The sequence below is a fragment of the Talpa occidentalis genome, unplaced genomic scaffold, assembly GCF_014898055.3.
Source record: "Talpa occidentalis isolate TD23 unplaced genomic scaffold, MPIMG_talOcc4v2.1 talOcc4.7, whole genome shotgun sequence".
NCBI classification, from domain to species: Eukaryota; Metazoa; Chordata; class Mammalia; order Eulipotyphla; family Talpidae; genus Talpa; species Talpa occidentalis.
The window spans coordinates 131,797,095-131,817,820 of NW_023605083.1; the positions used below are offsets into that span (position 1 = coordinate 131,797,095).

Below are 20,726 nucleotides of genomic sequence, written 5' to 3' on the forward strand. Positions count from 1 at the left end.
CAGATCTGGGGTGACCCTTCTGAGGGGTGAGGCTAGCTAACTGCTGTGCTGTTTGCACACTTCCTTTTGGTTTCTAGAAGGTGTGGGAGGGAGGCATGGCCTGAATCCCTGGTCCCTGGATTTGACCCTGGTTCCTAGGTTCAGTCTGCAGATGGAGGTTATTCAGACCTGGGCAGTGTGCGACATCCGGCTCTCTCCTTTCACAGGGAGTTGGTTAGTGATCACTGAGCCATGACGGAGGGTTGGGTGGGGTGAGGGGGGGAAGTAGAAGCTGCTGTGGATGGGCTCAGCAGGTGGCATTCCAGCAGGCTCTGCCCAAGGTCCACCTCCAGGTACATTTCCAGAAGGATTATCTGTAGGCAGTGGGTTGTGAATGAGTCCTAACTCACCTGCACCCTACCCCCAGCTTCCTGCTTCTTCAGGGGGACCTTGGGACTTGGGTCCTTTCAAGAAACCTGGTGGTCCCTGCAGCTCCAAGCAGGCAGTCCTGTGAGCCAAAGAGGAAGGAGATTCAGCCTGACACTGCAGGCCGGGCAGCCACCAGTTAACACAGAAGCTGGGAGCAAGGCGAGGTCAAATGCAAAATCTGTTTACCAGATTTGTGGGGCACCCAGCCACCTCGCACAAGATTCCAGGCACCTACCTGTCAGGGAGCCAAGAGCCCCACCTTCAGCCCAGCCAGGAACTTTCTCGCTCCACTGCGGCCAGGCCGCAGGATCAGGGGTACTGGACCCCTCTAGCAGGAAATGGCTCCCAAAAGAGACTCTGCAAGCAGAAACTGTATTCCAGGACTCCTGCCACCCAGGCAAGAGGGAAGTCCCTCCAGGGAACACAGTGACCTCTAACACTCTCCCAGGAGTTACCTCCAGGGCCCCATGCCAGGTTGCCCACGCAGAACTTTGGGGGGCAGGGCACAGCTGACCCAGGGCAGGTGGACCTGTGCAGCAGGCACTGGCGCTTCCAAGGAGGGTCTGGTTCAGGGCCGGGCAGGCGCCAGCTGTTGGCATGGCCCGGGGTGGGGGGGCAGGTCAACAGTGGGTTGCCCTCCAAGGGCTATATCTCCCTTCTTGCTCGTGTTGTTCTCGCCAGGGAACAATGGGCCTACCTCGTGCCAGGCTCCGTGCCAGATGCTGGGGGCAAGAGCCAGACCTGTCCCTGCTCTTGAGAAGGGCACGTCTCACCGGGGAGAGGACTGAGAGGTTGACTAAGAAACACTAGGACAAAGGACACATAAATGCAGGCAGGCCGTGGGCCGGGGCGCAGCCCACAGGCTTCTTTCTGGGGATGGCAGGAAAGCCTGGGAGACAGCCTGGCGTGGAGCTGAGCGGCAAGGCAGATTTTAAACATTTTTGGTCAGATGGAGAGAGGGGGGCAGGGGGAACAGGATGCTGGAGGTAGAAGGAAGAGCAAGGAGAAGGCCCAGAGGGAGGCCTGGCAATCACAGCCACGAGGAATGGAAAGAATGTCAGAAGCAGCTTGCACGAGAGTTTGGGGTAAAAACTGCCAGGCCTCTTTGAGTGACAGGACTGAGGCTCAGAGGGGGTGGACCAGGAAAGCAGAGGCTGGCCACTGAGCACCTGTAAGTGCCAGGCTTGTATGAGGAACATTCTAGATGTTTCAGCAAGACTTAGAAGCAAGTTGGGCTCGGAGAGGTGGGGTGACTGGCAGGTGGCAGAGCTGCTCCCAAGCCCAGGCCCTGGGTCTTGTCATTACCGAGACACCTGCAGCCCCAAGGAAGTGTTCCATTGAATAAAAGCAGTTTCGACTGGTTTGTAGGAATCCTGGCGCCATATTGGGGTGGGGAGGGATATAGGCACAGTCCTCCAAGGGACCTCTTTCAACAGGGGGTGAGCAGTGCCCACTGGGACCGCTTCTCAAAGTGTCGCCAGTGACATGGGTGTTGATATAGGGTTAAATGCCAATAGGTCATTACATTGGATGAAGGGCATTTGGGGGCGCCGTGGTCCTGTGGCTGGCATCTTGGAAAGCAAGGGCACCCCCCTCAAAGCTTCCCTTCTAGCCTCTGCAGGTCTGATGAGTCCAAAGGCACCCACCATGGCAGGATCCCTGAGGGTGGGGGGGCCCTCCTGACCACCCCCTCCAATCTCCCTACCCTGATGGAGCCCAGACTCCAGGAGCCACAAGCACAGGGCAGCAGGGACCTGGAGACAGGTCACCTGTCCCAAGGGCTGTCCCAAGGGCCTTGCTTTGTTTTGAAGGCAAACCCTGTTTCAGAGCGAGATGGGGTGAACAGGCAAAGCAAACAGTTCTCAGAAACCGCCCTACATTCCTGCTCCCCACCGCACCAGGCTGGCTGAGGGCAGGCCGGCCACCTCTGTGTGTCCAGGCCTCTTTCCAAAGACTCCAGTGGGCGAGGTCAGGCGCCAGATACCCCAACCTCAGGAGTCTGGAGGGGGGTGAAGAACTGCCTCTTGGAAGGGGCCTCTGTAGGAGGAAAGGGTGTAGGTCCCCCAAGCTTGAAAGCAAATTGAGTGGGTGGGCTGGAACCACAACTCCTCCTGGCTCCTGGAGGGTGCACGTCTGTTTCTCTGGCCAGACCACCCACCCCACGTGCTGGCTGCCTTATCTCTGTGTTAATGAGGGTCAGTACCGCGGACTTCAGCATCAGTGACCGGGAGACGAAAACTAGCTAGAGGTCGGGGCGCATCTGCCCAGGTAGGCCTGACCAGTCTCTCCCGGGCCGCCAGCATGGGCAGCAACGGGCTGGACCTTAAGAGCGTGCGCACACCCTATAGCAGGAGCCCGGAGTCGGGTGGGAGGTGCAGTGAGGGGTGCGAGAGCAGGAATCAGGAGCGCCTGGCAGCGAAATGCGCTTTTCCTAATATTTACAAGAACGAGGCAGCCCAGACGTCGCCACACTCCCAGATGGCGAGCGGGGCCCAGGTGCAGGCGGGGGTACCGGGTCTGGAAGGCCGGGGCCCCGCAGCCGGCCCGAGCAGACTTTCCCTGCCGGAGCCCGAGAAGCTGGGGCGCAAAGGGAGGAGCCGGCCGAGGCGTCTCGCTCCGGCGGCTCCGAGTGATTCACGGAGTTTGGTTCCCGGTTGTCACCGCCCGAGGCTCGCAGACGAGCAGCCCGCTGGGCCCCCTCCCTCTCCCGAGCCCTCCCCCCACTTTGCTGCCCCTCGGTCCGCGGCCCGCTGCGCCCCCCCTCCCCGCCCCCGCGCTGAGCCAAGCGCCCCGCTCCGAGCGCGCCGCCGGCGATCCCCGGGCACCTCGGCGCCGCGCCCCGGGGACCCGCGCCGCCCCCCGCGGCGTCCCCCGGGCGCGGGCCAGGCCCGGCCGCCCCTCCCCGCCCCTCCCCTCCCCTCGCGGGCGCCGCTGCCCCTCCGGGCCGCGGGCGCCGCTAACTAGGCCCCGCCGGGCGCCGCGCGCCGCGCACCCGGGAGCCGGCCGGGGAGCCGGTGTTTACTGGCTGGAGTTTCCGCGCCCGGATCGCGCCTCTCTCCGCGGCTCCCCCCGCCGGGCCGGGCCGGGGAAGGCGGCCGCCCGCGGGCCCGCCCCGGGCAGGGTGGGGGCGGGGCGCGGAGGAAGGGGGGCGCCCAACTCGGGGAAAGTGCGCCCGGAGGTGGCGGGGCCCGCCTCGGAGTCGGGGCCGCGGGGGCCGGGAGACGCCGTCCCCCGGGGAGCAGCACCGCGGAGGCTAATTAGGGCGAGTCGGGGCGGGGACGGGGCCGCTCGGAGCTGCGCGCGCCCGGGCGGCCGCAGGACACCCAGGTGCGGGTCCGGGGTGCCGTGCCCGACGGCCCGCGCGTTCCCACGCGCCCCGGGGCCGGGGCGGACCCTCCGCGGCCGGCGCGTCCACGTGTGCAGCGGGGGAGGGGGCGCCCGAGCGTGCGACCCGGGGCGCGGGAGAGCCGGCCGGGGGCGCCGCGGGGACTCGCCGGGGGAGCGCCCCAGCCGCGGGGGAGGGCGCGCTCGGGCGCGCGGCGCGGGGGCGTGGCGGGGCCGGCACCGGCCCCCTGGCCAGCGCGCCGGGCACTCCGCGGGCGGCCGGGCGGGGGCGGCGGGCGCGGGGCGCGGAGGTGAGCCGGGGGGGGGGGGGGCGGGGCGCGGGCGGGCTCGGGGCCGGGCGGCTCCTACCTGGCGCGCGCCGGGGCCGATAAGCCCCGCGGTGATGTCACGGCGGTGCCGGCGCCGCCCGCCCCGCGCGCAGAAAAGAGCCGAGCGCGGGGCGCGGGGCAGCGCAGCAGCGGCGGAGCCGGCAGCCCAGCCCGCGGCCGGGAGAGGAGGCCCCGCGTCCCGGCCCCCCCTACCCCCCCAAACCCCCCCCCCGGTCCCGCCACCCCGCCCGGGCCGGGCCTGCGCGAGCCCCTCCTCCCTCCTCCCTCCTCCCTCCTCCCTCCGCCCGCGCGCCCGCGGCTGGAGTTGGCCCGGGCGCCGCGCTGAGCCCGGCCGGCGGCGCGTCCAGGTAAGGGCTGCGCCCCGCGCTGCGCCCCGGCGCCCGGAGCTGGGCCGGCCGGCGCGGAGCGGGCCGGGGCGGGCCGGGGCGGGCGGGTGCGGAGCGGGCGGGGGTCGCCGCGCCAACTCCGGTGGCAGAAAGTTTCCAAGCCCCGGCCGGCGGGGTACGGGGTGCGCTGGCCGGCCTTGTGGCTCCGGGTGGGGGGCGGGGAGAGAACACCACCAGGGTCGCCGAGGGGTGTCCCCGGCCCCCCATCTGCCCGTTACGGTTAGACGCGGAAGACAGGTTTCCGTGACCCGAAGAAATGGGGAAGCAATGCTGCGCCGCCCCCCGAACCCTGTGTTCCGACGTCCCTGGGCGGGGGATGGAGACCCCAGTAGGGGGGGAGTGGGAAGGGGCGCACGCAGAACCCCTCTGCGGGAAGTTTGGAATTTCAGAAGTTACAGCGGCGCCACTTCTGGATGCTGTGGCGATCCCCACTCCCCCAGGCCCCCGCCCCTCCGCCCCCCAGTTTCCTGCGCCCTGTCCGGCCACCGAGGTTGAGAATGAGCTCCCTCCGTCCCCAGACCCGCATATTTACACCCAGGAAAACCCAGTGCCTGGACATTCTCTCATCTCGATCTTGAAGTGTAGGGGCCAGAATAGGGCTTTGTGCTCCTGGAGGTGCCTCCCTCCAGGGCCATGTGAGGCTGCTTTCCAGGGGGTCGTCCCCAACAGCCCCTGGGGGAGGCTTCAGGGTGCTCAGGGGACTTTGGCCCAAATGTCCACCGGCCACTTTGGCTGTGGAGGTTTGGGCAGGAGCCGGGAAGTGCTCCAGACCCCGTCCAGACGCAGAGATAACTCCTAAGGCGCAGGCCTCTCCTGGAGCGCTTATGACTTAAATGCCAGACCCCTGGGACAGAGCTGAAGGTGAGAAGGGGGAGGCTGTCCTGTCTGTCCATCTCTCCTGATAGACTGAGGAGCCCTGGCGGAGGAGATGGGGAGCAAGGCGGATGCTCTGTGGCACCCATGGGGAGCACAGGTGCCTCCCAAAGCAGGCTCCCTAGGTCATGGCACCCTGGAAGGTAACACTGACCGGCCTTGGGCCATTATCTTACTCTGTGCGCTTGAATCAGGGAGACGGACCAGGGCATCTGTGGGAAACCCAGGGTGCTCGCTGTTCAGTGGGGTTCTCAGGGTTTTGTACAGATGGGGGTGTGTATGAGGAAGGGGATTTCTCTGGAAGGTGAATGAATAGTCACTACTCCTTATCCTTGCGGGGTGAGGCAGGACCTGTGAGCCCCCCTGCACTGGGAGGCCTCTTTGCTCCCCCTGTGGAGGGAAAGACAGAAAGGGGACACTGGACCTGGAAGGGCTGATCCAGAACAGCGGGGGTTGGGGGGGTAGGGGGTGGGTAGCTGAGCCCGGAGCCCCTGAGCCTGGGGAGAGGCCAACTTCAGAGGTGATTAAAACTATTTGCATGACTGATTGAGGGAGGTGAGCAAACCCAGGACTTTTGTTTAGAAAATAAACTGATGCCAAGGCGGCTCAGCCACAGTGTGGGGGAACGTGGGGCGGGGAGAAGGTCCCCCCCAGCCCCTCTGAGGACCTTCCAGCGGAAGCTGCGACTCCATGTGGACAGAGGCAGGTCTGGAGTCCAGCACCGAGTCCTTTTGCGCCTGTGCCTGCTGGGATGGAGGCTGTGCTGGCTGTGGGGTGGCGGCTGAGGTCTTCTGCGCCGCCTTCCCTTTCTCTGCTGCTGGCCTCCAGGGGTCACTGTCCCGGGCGGTGGAGCAGAGCCAGGCAGACTGGCCCAGTTTCCCCATCGGAGGGCCTCCCGCCCTGTCTCCCCACTCACCCTTCCATTTTCAGGGCAACGGGACAAACGGGACATTTCCAGGTGGGAATAGTCTGTTTCGTGTGGGGCTGGTAAACTCCAGGGCCGCCGGGCACCGGGTGCGGGGCCAAAGGGGAGAGGCAGGGACAGGTTCCCGTCGGAAGTTCCCGCATTGGAGGGCCCACGGCGGTGCAGCCGGAGGGTGAGGGCCAGAAAGAAGCCCTTTGGCCATAAACAAAGTCAGGATAAACTGGGGTGAGGGCAGGGGAAGCGTCTCTGGCCCAGTGCCGGTGAGGTGCTGGATTCTGGCAGGGCATAGGTTTGGATCGAGGCGCAAGATGGATCAAGAATGAGTGGCTTAAGGGCCGCAGGGCCCAGTGGGACCAGGCTCGGGTTTTTGTCATGAGCTGGACTTGTGTGGTCTTAGCATCCTGTCCCCCCACATCCACGCAGTCCTTAGAATTTTTTTGAAAAGGGCCTCTCAGGTCCGGCCATGACGGCTCTTCCTGGGGCGGTGGGCTTCACGCCACAGTGAGCCACGGGACGCGTTGTGTCCTCAGCCGGTGCATCGCCTGTGCTTTTTGCCAGACTCTCATCTGAAAGTAGAGCCCTGGTTACGCCCCCATCGGGCAGGGGCTCCCCATTGCCTGTGGGAAAATGCCTCCTAGGTCTTCCCTGTAGGGTCTCTAATCCGTGGCCAGCCAGCTGCGACCTCCCTTTTTACAAACTCGGTTCATACTTGGGTGAACTTGACTTTTTCTCTTTGCTCTGAATTTGAGCTCATCTCCGGCCTTTTATTTATGCATCTTTTTGGCCTCTCCCTGCCCCCTTCACCTGCTCATTCTTCAAGGCGTAGCTCTTTTGCGTGCATTTTATTTAACACTGTAGTGCGTTTTATTAAATGCGTTTTATTAAAAATTGAATGAAATGCTGGTGAAAGCGCTCGACCCCGTCTCGCCTGATCCCCTGCCCTGGAGGCCCTTCCCCCTCTGTTCCTGACACACATGTCTCTGCTCCAGAGGTGAATTTTGTGGTGTGGCACATGGCTTCTTCCTAGTGTAATTTTCTCCTCTGTCCACTTTGTCTCCCCTGTTAGATTTAAACACTATCAAGTCTGGCACTGTGTTTGTTCCACTTTGTATTTTCCATAACTCTGAGAACACCCGCGCCTGTCCCCCTGGGTGCACAGTAAATATTTGCTGATTTGGGATAATTGCCAGCTCTAAACTGGCACTTGGCTGAGGGCGGCCGCTGAGAACCTAGAGGCTCAGTGTGCGTGGCCCCTCCGAGGGTTCTGCTCCTCATCCCCGACTTCACCCCAAGTTCTGACTGCTTTGGTGTGAGCCACAGACTCTGGACCTGGGGTTGAGTGCCCAGATCCCCGAGCAGGTCGTCATAAATTATCTCCCCAGAGCGGCCCCATGAGCTTCCCCCAGGCCTCTGTTCTCGGCCCAGAACCTGTAAATACGGTTGGTGCCTTATTGATTTACAATCACAAAGTCCCCTACAAAAACTTGCTTAAGTCGGGATGAAGGGGAAATGTGCTCGTGCATGGGAAGTCCGGAGAAAGTCGTTCTGTTTCTGTGCCAGTTATTTAAGAAAACAATAGTAAATGCACCTGAAAATGCAAATTCATTAAGAGTTGATGGCAGATGGTGCTTGAGGGAAAAGTGGACTTAACAGGAAAAGGAGTGGGCAGCTGACGCGGCTGAGAGACTAGAGTGTTTCCAAGGGGCGTGGAGAATATCTTGGGGAAATTGATCACTTTTCAAATTTCAACCTCTTTGAAATTGACCATGTCACCTAATTGGTGAGTTTTGTTTTTCCTGGTTTAGTGGCCGTGCATTTTCACGGATCAATTTTAGAGACTGTTTCCATGGGGGCTTTTGTTTGCCTCTTAGTAGGTAAGTAACTAGGAGTGGGAGAAACAGGAAGGATAAACAGCAAATCTCTTCCGCCAAAACGAGGAAGAAGGTGGTTGAGCAGCTGGAACATGTCATTCCCCGGCCAGGCCAGTGACTAGTGGTCGCTATCAGCCCAGGAAGGCTTGGTTGCTGTCTTTTTGGGGAGTACCTGGGCTCCCCCTCAGTGGTGAGAGAAGAGTGGCAGGGTTACAATTGCAGTAGTTCCCCCTGCCTCCCACATCCTTGGGGATATTTCCAGGCCCACCATTGGATGCCTGAAACCATAGGTAGTACTTAGAATGTTTTCCCTATACATATGTTGGGGCTCACATGATGGGGTTCGGTGTGTGGGGTTCTTGGTTCCCTCTGAGAAAGAATTCAGACATTGCCATTCCATACCCAGCAAGTTTATTGAGGAAAGGAGAACAAGGAAAGAGGTGCCTGCATAGACACAGGCGGGGAGTCTTTTTTTTTTTTAAGATTTATTTTATTTACTTATGCATACAAGAGCTATGGTTCAAGGGGTGAGAGGAGTCACCAGAGACAGAGCCGGGAGCAGAACAGGCACACTGACTGAAATACACTGCTGAGGGGAGCAGCAGGGAGACAGCAGAGGTCTGCTGCGCCGTGTGGGTAGCTCCTTGGCCTGGGATCCGAACTCAGGCAGCAGCGGCTGCCCATAGCTTCACAGTGCTGAGGCTTACCCCGTTGCCAAGATCTGCCTTGTCTTTTAAGGGGTGTTCTTTTATAATGCTCCTTGATGGAATTATTGTGGAAATGATTGCCTTGGGATCAGATTGGGTAGGTCTTCTAAAATCGATGATCCCTGCCCCCACCTCTGGCTGATAACCTTTTCTGACCCCACCTCAGATTCCTGGAACCTTCCAGATCCAGGTTTGGTTAAGACTCATTAATTGTGCCCACCCCCAACCTCTGGTGTTTGTCCTCCAAAGACCTTCCATCCTAAATCTTTCTTCTCTAAGGGTCCATCAAATGCAGGCCTGTGGTAGTTTACTTTATGACTTGGGCACAGTGAGAGATTAACAACGGTAACAATAAAATAGAACAATTATATCATTATACTATAATGAAAGTTAGGTGGTCTCTCCAAATATCTTATTATAAAAGATTTTTGGCCTGTGGTTGACCACAGAAAGCAAAACTGCAGTTGAAGGGGAAAGTGCTGGAGTGGCTTGAACCTATGGAGTGATAGAAATGTGGAGTTGTGCACAGTTCACAGAATTTTGGGATTTTATCGTTTGCTTTTTATTATTTTTTTAAAGACTTATTTTTATTTATGCATACAAGAGCTGGGGTCCAGGCCAGAGGTGTGGGGGGTGAGAGGATTCACCAGAGACAGAGTGGGGAGCAGAACAGGCAGACTGACTGAAATCCACTGCTGAGGGGAGCAGCGGGCGAGCCAGGAGAGGTCTGCTGTGCCATGTGGGTAGCTCCCTGGCCGGCCAGGATGGAACTCGTGCTGCAGAGGCTGTGGATTGCTTCATAGTGTGGTGCTTAACCCCTTGGGCAACCAGGGAGGCCCTCGTTTGCTTTTTAGCGCATTTAAATGTTTCGTTAGTTTTGCTCCGGGTAAATTTAAAGTCTTAGATTGGAACACTCACTGATTTGGCTTTTCATCCCTCTTGACCTGTCCCTTTCCTCACAGTGGGAAAATCCAGCTGGAGTGGAGAGCAGGGAGTTACTTTTCTTTGGGCTGCTCTCAGGGGCTGGCCCAATGAGTAGGGCCAGTAGATGAAGTAGTGCGTTACCCTCCCGGTGAGAATAAAAGATAGCTTTCTTGCCTTCTAGCTACAGTGTCTCCGAGTCTTCCATTATAAGTTAATTCCTCTGAGACCTGTATTGCCCTTGCCTGCTTCTCGCATTAAAATATTAATGTCTCATAGGAGAATTTTTGCATTAAGTCATTAACTCCTTAGCTGGGAAGTTAGTTTATTTTATCCTTGACTCCAGCTACTGAGCTAGACAAAGAAGTCTGGATTCGGAAGAGGAGAAGGAGGCACCAAGACGAGGAAAATGACAGGCAGAAAAGCAGGGTTGTCCGCAGGAGAGGGATCGCGGAGAGAGAGCTGGATAAGTACAACTCGTTGAAATTTTAAATTTATTTTCTTACGTCGTTGTTAGGGTAAATACAACTTTTTAACTGTCTTTTATTTATGCATACAAGAACTAGGGAGCAGGCCAGAGGTGCAGGGGTGAGAGGATCCGCCCGAGACAGTGGGGAGCACTGTTGGATCTACTGAAATCCACTGCTGAGGGGAGCCGTGGGCGAGACAGGAGAGGTCTGCTGTGCCATGTGGGTAGCTCCCTGGCTGGGGATGGAACTTGGTGCCCCAGTGGCTGCGGATCGCTGGATGGTGCTGAGACTTGAATCCCTGCTCCACTTTTCATTTTTTGCTGACTGCAAGCCCTGCCTGTCAAGTACTTGTTGAATGAATGATCGTGGAGGGAATGAGCCAGTGGCTGCTGAGCCATGCACTTCAGTGTCACGGGGACAGGGTTCAAGGGCATCAGGTCAGGACTCTCAAACTGGGGAGGCCCCTGGGCAGAGAGCAAGTGACATGCATGGTTTTCATTTGCTCAGAGCCCCTGTCCCCCACCCTAGCTGCAAGAGTGCTGGGAATATTTGGCCCCAGGGTGTGGTCGGTGGGGAGGACAGACCAGAACATTCAGTGAGCATTTCTTTCTTCACCCAGGGGCAGGGAGGACAAAAGAATTGCATCTCTTTTGCCTCTCTGGGCCATGATATGCCTTCCGGTGCTTCAGGGTTAAGGATTCTGAGGCTGGGAGGCACAGGAGCGGCTCAGCAGGCACTGTCTGCCCTGGTTGGAGGTAGAGGGGGGAGGCAGCACCTTGTGTGTCTGGCCTTGGAGGACTTATTTTGCCCTTGCTCCCTCTGTCCCCAGTGACCCAGCAGGAGCCTGGCCCGGGAGCTGGGATGGCCAACCGCAAAGCCTTGCTGACATGCCTGGGACTGCCTCTCTTCCTGCTCCCAGGGGCCCGGGCCCAGGCCCAGAACCTTGCCCCCCCTGGCTGCAGCCCGGACCTCAACCCCCTCTACTACAACCTGTGTGACCGCTCCAAGGCCTGGGGCATCATCTTGGAGGCTGTGGCCGGGGCAGGGGTCGTCACCACCTTCGTTCTCACCATCATCCTCGTGGCCAGCCTCCCCTTCGTGCAGGACACCAAGAAGCGCAGCCTCCTGGGCACCCAGGTGTTCTTCCTGCTGGGCACCCTGGGTCTCTTCTGCCTGGTCTTTGCCTGCGTGGTGAAGCCTGACTTCGCCACCTGTGCCTCCCGGCGATTCCTCTTCGGGGTCCTCTTTGCCATCTGCTTCTCCTGCCTGGTGGCCCACGTCTTTGCCCTCAACTTCCTGACCCGGAAGAACCACGGGCCCCGGGGCTGGGTGATCTTCGCCGTGGCCCTGCTGCTGACCCTGGTGGAGGTGATCATCAACACGGAGTGGCTGATCATCACTCTGGTGCGGGGCAGTGGCGAGGGCAGCGCTCTGGGTAATGCCAGCGCGGGTGGGGCCCTGGGCTCCCCCTGCGCCATCGCCAACATGGACTTCGTCATGGCCCTCATCTACGTCATGCTGCTGCTCCTGGGCGCCTTCTTGGGGGCCTGGCCTGCCCTGTGCGGCCGCTTCAAACGCTGGCGGAAGCACGGGGTCTTCGTGCTGCTCACCACGGCCACCTCCATGGCCATCTGGGTGGTGTGGATCGTCATGTACACCTACGGCAACGAGCAGCACAACAGCCCCACCTGGGACGACCCCACGCTGGCCATTGCTCTGGCCGCCAATGCCTGGGCCTTCGTCCTCTTCTACGTCATCCCTGAGGTCTCCCAGGTGACCAAGGCCAGCCCGGAGCAAAGCTACCAGGGGGACATGTACCCCACCCGGGGCGTGGGCTACGAGACCATCCTGAAGGAGCAGAAGGGCCAGAGCATGTTCGTGGAGAACAAGGCGTTTTCCATGGACGAGCCGACTGCAGGTAGGTCTTGGGGGACCCCCCCCCTCAGCCCCTTTGACTCTATGCCATTGACGGCAGGACGGGGTCTCTTGACCTTCCAGATTGGAAGGTTCTGGAGATTACCTCCTGGTCCCTAAATTCCATCTGTTAAGAGATCTTTCCCCCTTTAGAGTCACCAAAGTCGTGGGTATGTTTTCACCGTCAAATTTCGAACATGACATATAAACCAATTCCCCCCCACCCCGCCCCATCTCCTCGGTTCTACCCCCCTTTCTTCCTGTTCTAGCCCCAGAACTGCCCGCTGCTGACTGGTAGCCGCCTCTGCCAGCCTCAGTTTCCTCAGCTGGGGCATGGGGACGATGATGACGCTGTTGTGTAGATTCCCGTGTGGGTTAAATCGGTGCACGTGGGGGCGCTTGGGGAGCGCCTGCAAGTGTCGCTGTTGCTGAGTGTGTCACTGTCACCGTCCTGCAGCACTTGTGTCCTGTATTCCTGTCCACAGTCATCTCTGTTTTCTTTCAGAGTTTTACCAGCTCATTTTTTTTCTTTTAAATAAAAACACGCCCCCCCCACCCCAACACATATCGATCAGGACGGCGCCCCCTCCCCCCTCCAAGTTCCCAAGCTCCTGCCTCGGTCCTAATGGGTCGTCGGGTCTTGCCCTGGCACTCACTGACATAAGGGCTGCTCGCATGCGCTGCGCACCTACTGTGTGCCAGACGCTGTGAAACCCTTTCCCCATGTGACCTGCTGGGTCCGGGCCACATGCTTTTTCTGCCACTGGTTGATAAAGATAAGACCCAGAAAGCTGGGGCCATAGCCTCAAAAGCCCTGATCCTGACCCCAGATTTTGCTGATCGAGATATTTGGGACCTAAGACTTGGGATTTGACTATCAAGTGCCGGCTCCCAGGCCTCTGCGGCAGTCAGGGTCAGAAGGTCAGGATCGGCCTCTTCAGGCAGCTTCCCACCTGCCCGCTCTGGGAACCCAGCGATCCCCACCGGCCAGACATGCCATCCTTGATCTGCTCGCTGGGCCACACCCCCACCCCCACCCCACCCCGCCCCCGCCCTCACCCTGTGCCTGTTGGTTGGGGCCAAATAGTTCTCAGCCTTTGTCCTCTCAAGGCAAACACTTCTGGGGCCAGGAGGCTTTTATTTTTTTTCCTTTTATTTTTTTTTTCTAAATGGAAAAATCAATCGAGTGAGCCCAGCACTTAGAAAGCCCTATATAGCTGAGGTCCCTCGGCCCCAAGGCCCCAAGGAGACAGGACACGGCGTCTCCTGCCTGGCCAGGCCTGCTCTGGGGCCCCAGGGTCGCTCAGCAGCTTTCCTCATGCACCCTGGGGGCACCCCGCAGGATGGAGCAGCCGGAAACCCACACATCTGTGGGCGTGAGAAGTGTTCCTGGAGCTGACTCCTGGAATGGCCCGGGGGCCAGACAGGCCGTGCGTTCAGCCACCCCCACAGGCTGGGGGGCCCAGGGTGTAGGGGCCCAGCTGTGACCATGAGGACAAGCAGGAGCCCTGGGCCGAGGCTCTCTGCTGCGCCTGCCCAGTGCTGGCCGCTGGCCCACAGCCAGGAGGCCAGGCTGGACGCCAGCCATCTTGGAAGGCGGCCGAGGCCCTTGTGCCCCTCTTGGCCCCAGAGGGCGGATGGGGATGTGAAATTTGCTGATGGGGCACTTTTCTGAGATGACAGGTTGTGGGGGGGTGTCCCCCATGGCAGGAAACCTCAAGAGAAGCCAAGACATGACCTCTGAGCATCTGTAAAAGCAGCGCAGGGTTCCAGTGTGGGGGTGGGGGTGACATCCCTGGCCTCACCCCCAAGCTGGCCACCCTGGCCTGCCTCCCTCCCTGGTGAGATGTGACCCCAGGGCCTGCCTAGCTCCCCTGACCTGCCCACTGGGGAGCCTTCCCCAGAGTTGCAGCCCAGTCCTCTGACCATCCTGTGTTCCCTTGCAGCTAAGAGACCAGTGTCCCCGTACAGTGGGTACAACGGGCAGCTGCTGACCAGCGTGTACCAGCCCACCGAGATGGCCCTGATGCACAAAGGCCCGGTGAGTGGGGGGGACATATCCCCGTGACCAGCCTGAGCAGTGGGTGGAGAGGACTGGGTGGCGGGAGCACATGGGGTGGAGGCAGTGGGAGAAACATCACCTGGGGGAACCCACCTTTCCTGGAGTCGAGGTATCCGTGGCCCCCAGCTCTACCCCCAGGCGGAGGTGACGCCCTGATGCAGAAGGCAAGCAGGGCCTCGCTGGCCGGTGGGAGCTGCCTGCTTCACCCTAGTTGCTTAGGGGGACGGAGGAGGCCCTTAGCCGGTAGATGTCCCTCTGCAGGGGTGGGGGACCAATCAGCAGGTGTGGGTAGGTATTCACTTCTCAAGCCCAGCTGTCCCAGGAGGCTCGACCCTCCCCCACCAGCAGGCACCCCCTCCCCCACCTCACGTCTCCCCTGGGTTCTGGGAACCAGATGCTCCATTAGCCACAGGAGGAGGGGGGACAGGAAGGCGGGGGTAGCCTCACTCCCTATGTATTCCTCCTCTGGGCCGACAGTCTCTGCGGGGAGAGGTCAGTGACCTGCCCTGGCAGGACGCTGGGAACAGGAAACCGGGGAGGTCAGCAGGGTGATGTTCTCATCCCCAGCTCCGGGGGAGGCGAATCTAGCTGATGCGTCTCCCTCTCCCTGAGCCGGAGCCTGCCAGGCAGGGAGAGCAGTCCAGGGGCGGGAGCGGGTGGGCCAGGAGCCCCGAAGGACAGGAGCGGTCTGTGCACCAGGGCCCCGCCAGCCACAGGCCCAGTGCTCAGTAGCTGCCACTCTGGCCACCCCTGCTCACCTGCTCACCTGCTCCCGGCAGGAGGATCTGGACAAAGCCATTTTATCACACAGCGCCTCTCAGATGTGGCCCGAGCCCCCGGGGGCATCATCACCTGATCTTGGGCCACAGAGCCAAGCCGGTGGCTAGCACCTCCCGTGTCTGTTCTCTTTGAGAACCTGGAATCGGCCAGGACGGGAGAGAAAGCTGCAGACCCTGCGCCGGGGCAGGAGGCTGGGAGTTCCTCCCGGGCGGGCGCTGGGATGGTGGGTGCCTCGGGACTCTGACTCTTACTGGAACAGGAACTCGCAGCTCTCACAGGCTGCAGCAGAGCACTTGGGTTTTCTCAGCCTCAAAACTTAAAACTCAAACCCCAGGCCATTTGGGTTTTAAGTCTCCACATCAGACTGGCCAGCCGGGATTACTCCCCTCTCGGTCCCAACAGAGGGGTCAGGCCGCCGCAGCTGTGGGGCCATTTGGGGAACCTGGGGGAGGCTCTGGAGGGAGGAAGCCTGAGGATGTTACCAGCTGAGTGAGGTGCTCAGGTTTGGGGAGCAGAAAGGGGCTTGAGAAGAAGATTCTCTGCCAAGGGCCAGCCCCGGGATCCCGGGGGGTGACCAGAGGCCTGACCCTCTGCCGGGTGAGATAAGGGCCTGGAGGCTAGAGGCCAGCTGCCCGTTTCCAGAAGTGGAGTCATCCCTCGAGGAGCCCTGGGGCCCGGCTGGGGGGCGGCGAGGAGGGGGGAGCTGGCAGCCACAGGCCTGCAGGAAGCGAGTGTTTGTGCATCCGCCCGGCGGAACCTGGCTGTGAGACCGCCTGTTCTTCCTTCCAGGCCGAAGGAGCTTACGACGTCATCCTCCCACGGGCCACCGCCAACAGCCAGGTGATGGGCAGCGCCAGCTCCACGCTGCGGGCCGAGGACGTGTATGCGGCCCAGGGCCAGCAGGCGGCCACCGTGCCCAAAGACGGCCCGGACTCTCAGGTCTTTAGAAACCCCTACGTGTGGGACTGAGGCGCCAGGAGGAGGCGGGCATATCTGGGGGGAGGGCCCGGGGACCGCCCCCTGCCTCCCCCTGCCCCTGGCTGGCTCAGGGCACTAGTGCCTCAGACCATGAGGCCCTCTGTCTGCCAGTGTTTGGACGGGTGTCCCGGGGCCCTCCACCCACTGCTCAGTGTTTGTGGAGGCGAGGAGCCAGCCCCGCTTCATATCAGGGTCACCTCCAGGGGTCCTGCTCCAGCCAAATAGTGTTGTTCTTGGGGTGGCGGCCGGTTAGGCCTGGCTCTCTGGCTGCTCTGGAGAGCTCCCTGCAACCTCGAGATTTTGAAGGCGCGTGTCCTGGGTCTTGCTCCTCTGTGAGGACCAAGGGGGCCTAATAAACACGTTTCTGCTTTATTAACCTTCCTCTGGGAATGTGTCTCTGACCTTGGGCTTCTGGGTCCTGAAGAACTGCTCCCCTGGGGCCTGGGCCTGGTTCCTCTTTCTGCTAGCCTGCAGCCTGCTCACTCTGGGCTGTTGCTGCTCCCCGGGGAAGGGCTCCTGAGCCGAGGCTGTGCTGTTGTGGTCAGGATGAGCATGTGGGCCTGGCTCCCGTCTAGATGTAGCCACTGTCTGGGCCCGTCTGAACCTGGGCAGCTTTCCTCTGGGACCCCTCCCCTGGCCGGAGGTGGGGGCGCAGCAGGCTATTCTGAAAGGGCGTGTGAGGGGGCGTGTCTGGGCTTCAGTCCCTCTTAGGGGGGATGGCGTTGAAGGCCCCGGGCCCCTCTGCTCCACACTGCTAGGTCACGGCTTGGAGAGGGCCGGAACTTGCTCACAAAGCGATTCACAAAGGTGGACAGGATCGGGCAGTGTCATTCCTGGGCAGTTCTTACGATGTCCACCACTTAGTCCTTTAGGACGGACAATGCCTTCCTGCATCCGAGTATTTCAGTCCCAGCAGGTGGACAGGAGTGTGTTTTCTCCCCTTTCCAGAGTTAAAACCCCAGAATTGTACCATTTTAGGGTTAGATGGGACCCTGGGGTGAGTCAGCCGCGAGGCTCTCTGCCCCTCTGGAAGGTAAGCAGGCTGAGCCCATCCGGCCACTAAAAGTGGCCACAGGAGCGGCCAGCAGGCCCTGTGGCCTGCATGTGGCCTGGCAGCAGTGGCCTGGTCCTAGGACATTGGCTCAAGGCTGCCAAGCCAGCCCCTCCCGGCAAAGCTGTTTTCCAACACCTGTTGTCTCGAACGTGTTTCTGCCGGGAAGGAGAGAATGATGGAAGAGAAATCCAAAGCGCTTCCGAAATTTCTCCTGTGTCAGCGCCCACCAGGCCCCGGGGACTCACTTAGTAAAAGCCGGTGCTGGGGCCCTGAGCACGAGGGTCCCCTTTGACTCTTGTTCTTTCTGGTTGCTTTAGGCTCAGTCCCCGCAAAATAACACAAGATGGTAGACAGACGCCCTCCTCCCCGGACCGCACGTCGTCCTGATGTCCTCATCCCTCTGTCCAGGCTGGGCAGGGCCCAGCACCTTTCCCGTGCTGGTCACTGGAGCTGGGAGGGACCAGAGGCCACCGACCTGGAGCAGTGGACTGAATGGGGGGCTCTGCGGAACCCAGGCCTGTGGCTGGGGCTCTTAGGGGTCCCCGTTGCTGCCCAGCCCTCCCCTCACTGTACCCCCAAGTCACAGCCCTGTGTCCCCCGGCTGTGGCTCCCCAGATGGCTGTCAGCTGCCTTCATGCCACGGGCACTCCTGCCCATCTTGTTAGCGTCCGGTGTCAGCGTGACCCGCTCTGCGCCTCGGTGACTGGCCTTCATCTTTGGAGCCGGGCTACGGCAGCAGCTGGCCCTGCCCTGCCCCCTGGGCCTCCGGCCCCCACCCGGGGCGTGGAGGGCCTCCCCACTGGAGACAGACAGACGCACCTCTGCGGGCCTGGAGCCGAGCCCCTCGGTGCTTCAGCACACCCTTGGCCCCAGACCCCATGCCTGCGCCCCCCCAACAAACTGGGTCCACCGAGGACCACGTGGGGTGGGGGCTGCAGTCTCAGGGACCAGCTGAGATTCCTGGCTCAGATGGATTGAGGGGACTTGGGGGGCCCCTTAGATGAGTGGGATCAGGACTGAAGCTTGTTTTATTCCCTCATGGGCAGATGGGCAGGTTTCTACCTCACCGGCACGATCTCAGTGTGCTGGCACTGCCGCCCTCCCCCACGACTGCTCCAGAGGGTGCTGATGGCCTCCCCAAGGAAGCCAGAGGGCTTCCTAGGGGAACTGCCTGATGCTGGCACCAAGGACAGAGATGTGTACTACTCCAGACTCTGGTCCCCCTGGCTTTGACCTGCCTTGGGGTACCGTACAGCAGGCTTGTCCCAGGGTTCCCCCCTCCCCCAGGTGTGCCCCTGGAGCTCAGCTCAGCCTAGCATCACCTCTGGGTGCTGAGATGAGGCTGGGGAGAACAGTAGGGCTGGGCTGGGCCGACCCTGGCCCTGCAGCCCTGCCTACCCTCTGCAGTGCGCCCTCCTCCAGCAGCCTGTGCCTTTGTCACTGAGTATTTATCCAGAGCCCCTGTAGCGAGTAGGACTGCACCCCCAAGGGTGAGGCCCCCCATTCACCAATCTGTCGTACTGGTGGTTGCTCAGTTCCACGCATGGAGTATTATGTCCCCGGATGGACGTCTGCCCGTGGTATAGACTTCCCTTGACCTAGGCAGGGGGGTTCCCTGACTGAGTAAAAAGTCAGGCCTTTCGAGGTGAAGACTTGTGAGTCCTGGCAGCTCCAGGGAGCATGGGGAGCAGCCTGAGTCCTCTGGGGTCTGTGGGTGAGGCTTGGGGAGGGTGGGCTCCTGACAGATGCAGGCATCCGGGGCCTCGGGAGTCCCCCCGGGCCCTGCTTGCTCAGGTCTCAGGCCCGGGGGGAAGGTAGACGTGCCTTTAGGAGGAAAGAGGTGCCTTGTCCCTGGCCCCGCTGCATCCCAGACAGCCTCGGATGGAAGAGAACTTGAGTAACCAGAACCTGCTGCAGGAAACCTGCGGCCAACAGCTCGGTAAATTTCACACCCACTCCGTCCAATCATGTAGCTGGAAGCAGGGTAGTTTGGGATGCAATTGCTCAGAATTAAACGACCTCCTCTGTTTGTGAGGAATTACAACCACTGAACCCCTGTGTGCTCATTACGATTTTTTTTTGCAATTTAGCAACATATATTTTCATCCTACATTCCTTGCGGTCTAAACCAACAAAGGCTGATTGATTCTAAACTTTTCTTGGCTGGGGATTGAGTCTCAGCCAAGCCCAAGCCTAGTGCTCCCCAGGCTCCAAGATCTGGGGGTACAGGAGGGAGGGGCAGGAGACAGGTGGACCCCTGTATGCTGGTGGGGGTGGGGCTGGGTAGGAGGCTCACCTTGTGAAAGGGCACACGGAGGCCTGGTGCTGGTCGGTACCTCGCTTGGTTCTGGGGAGGCCTGGCAAGCGCTGGGCACAGCCTTCAGTTCACACGTATGGCTCACACTCTTGTTTGGGCACCCCCAGCTCATAGAAGAACGAGAAACAGACGCCTGAGTGATGTGCCTGAGGTTGCGCAGCTGGGAAGGAGGGCCCCCCAGCTCTCTGGCTGGTCTCCCCAAGCCCAGCACGCGCTCTCATCCCAGGGGGAGTGCTGAGGTCAGGCACGCACGCAGGTGTGGGCAACCGGCCTTCCCTGTCTGTGGGCCCCACGCAGCCCTCCGGAAGCTGCAGCCCGCTCACGGCAGCCACGTGGATTTGCAGCATCTGCGCCGGCTCTGAGATGCCAGCTCTGACCTCATCCTCCCTGGGCGCAGGGCGCGGCTCTCACCTCCGTCCCCTTGAAGAGGGCACTGGCAGGCCCTCCTTGGGGGCTGGTGACTGAGAGAGGGACCGAGGACGCTCGGAGGAGTTGGGGACCAGACAGCCTCGGCCCTGGCAGCTGGAGGCAGCTCTGCAGAGGGAACCGAGCAGGAGTTGCCGCCAGGGGTTCGATGCTGCCTCCTGCCGCCAGCTCCGTGACCTTGGGCGGCTCTCTTGACCTTGCCTCTGTTTCCTCATCTATACAAGGGAAGTACTAACACCCAGGGCTCAAATTTAATGTTCCAGCTCCTCACAGTCACCTCATGAGGTCACAGTCACGTCAGAGCCCCCAGAGCCAGTGCCGTGCTCCTGCCAGACGCGGGTCTCTCGTCTCCGGGCCACATGTCCCTGTCGTCACCACTCCCCCAGCCCTGACACACTGCACCCCCAGAGCAGGAGGATGGCAGGTTGCTGGGCTGGAAGGGGGTGCTAAGGACAGGGTCTGCCCGTGGCTGTGCCCTCACGGCAGGGCTTGGCGATCAGGCGAAGCAGCTAAGAGCTGGGGTGCAGGGGCATCCCCCTCATGGCAAAGGTCTACTGACTGGGAGCTGCGCCTGGTCTGGCCCAGCCCTTCTGGGCTCAGTCTAACCCCCTCCGTGGCCAGGGCTGAAGCAGGGGGTGGTGGCTGGGATGTGGTCAATCGCTGACCTTGGCAGGGTGCCAGCCCCGCAACCAACCCCCCCAAAAACACACCTTTCCTGTCATCCTGGTTCTCAGGTTCTCATACTTAACTGACTTCTCGACCTTGGGCAGCAGCCCTCAGTTTGCTCATCTGTAGGAATGAACCCTGAGCTTCCAGCTCCGCCTAAGCTCTGAAGTTGGGGTCCCCGCAATTGAAAGAACCCCAAGCCCCAGGGCTGTGCAGAGGGTGGGCCCAGCCACGTGGGCTCCAGGTCCAAGCCCCTTGAGCTGAGGGATGCGGGTGCGCCCGGCTCCAGCCCCC

At 60.7% G+C, this 20,726-nt stretch overlaps 1 protein-coding gene across 4 annotated transcripts; it reads left to right on the plus strand.

Annotated features, from left to right (window-relative positions):
- The first annotated feature begins 3,715 nt into the window (after positions 1-3,715).
- Positions 3,716-19,274, plus strand: GPRC5C (G protein-coupled receptor class C group 5 member C). Of its 4 annotated transcripts, none has more exons than XM_037493009.2 (5): positions 3,716-3,735; positions 11,065-12,153; positions 14,096-14,190; positions 15,781-15,930; positions 17,341-19,274. In XM_037493009.2, the coding sequence occupies exons 2-5, from the start codon at positions 11,097-11,099 to the stop codon at positions 17,371-17,373; spliced, it is 1,335 nt and encodes a 444-aa protein (XP_037348906.1). In that variant the 5' UTR covers positions 3,716-3,735; positions 11,065-11,096; the 3' UTR covers positions 17,374-19,274. The 4 variants fall into 4 exon arrangements, with proteins under 4 accessions (XP_037348906.1, XP_037348903.1, XP_037348902.1 ...); XM_037493006.2 differs by lacking the exon at positions 3,716-3,735 and adding an exon at positions 4,391-4,429; XM_037493005.2 differs by lacking the exon at positions 3,716-3,735 and adding an exon at positions 5,824-6,299.
- Positions 19,275-20,726: the final 1,452 nt, after the last annotated feature.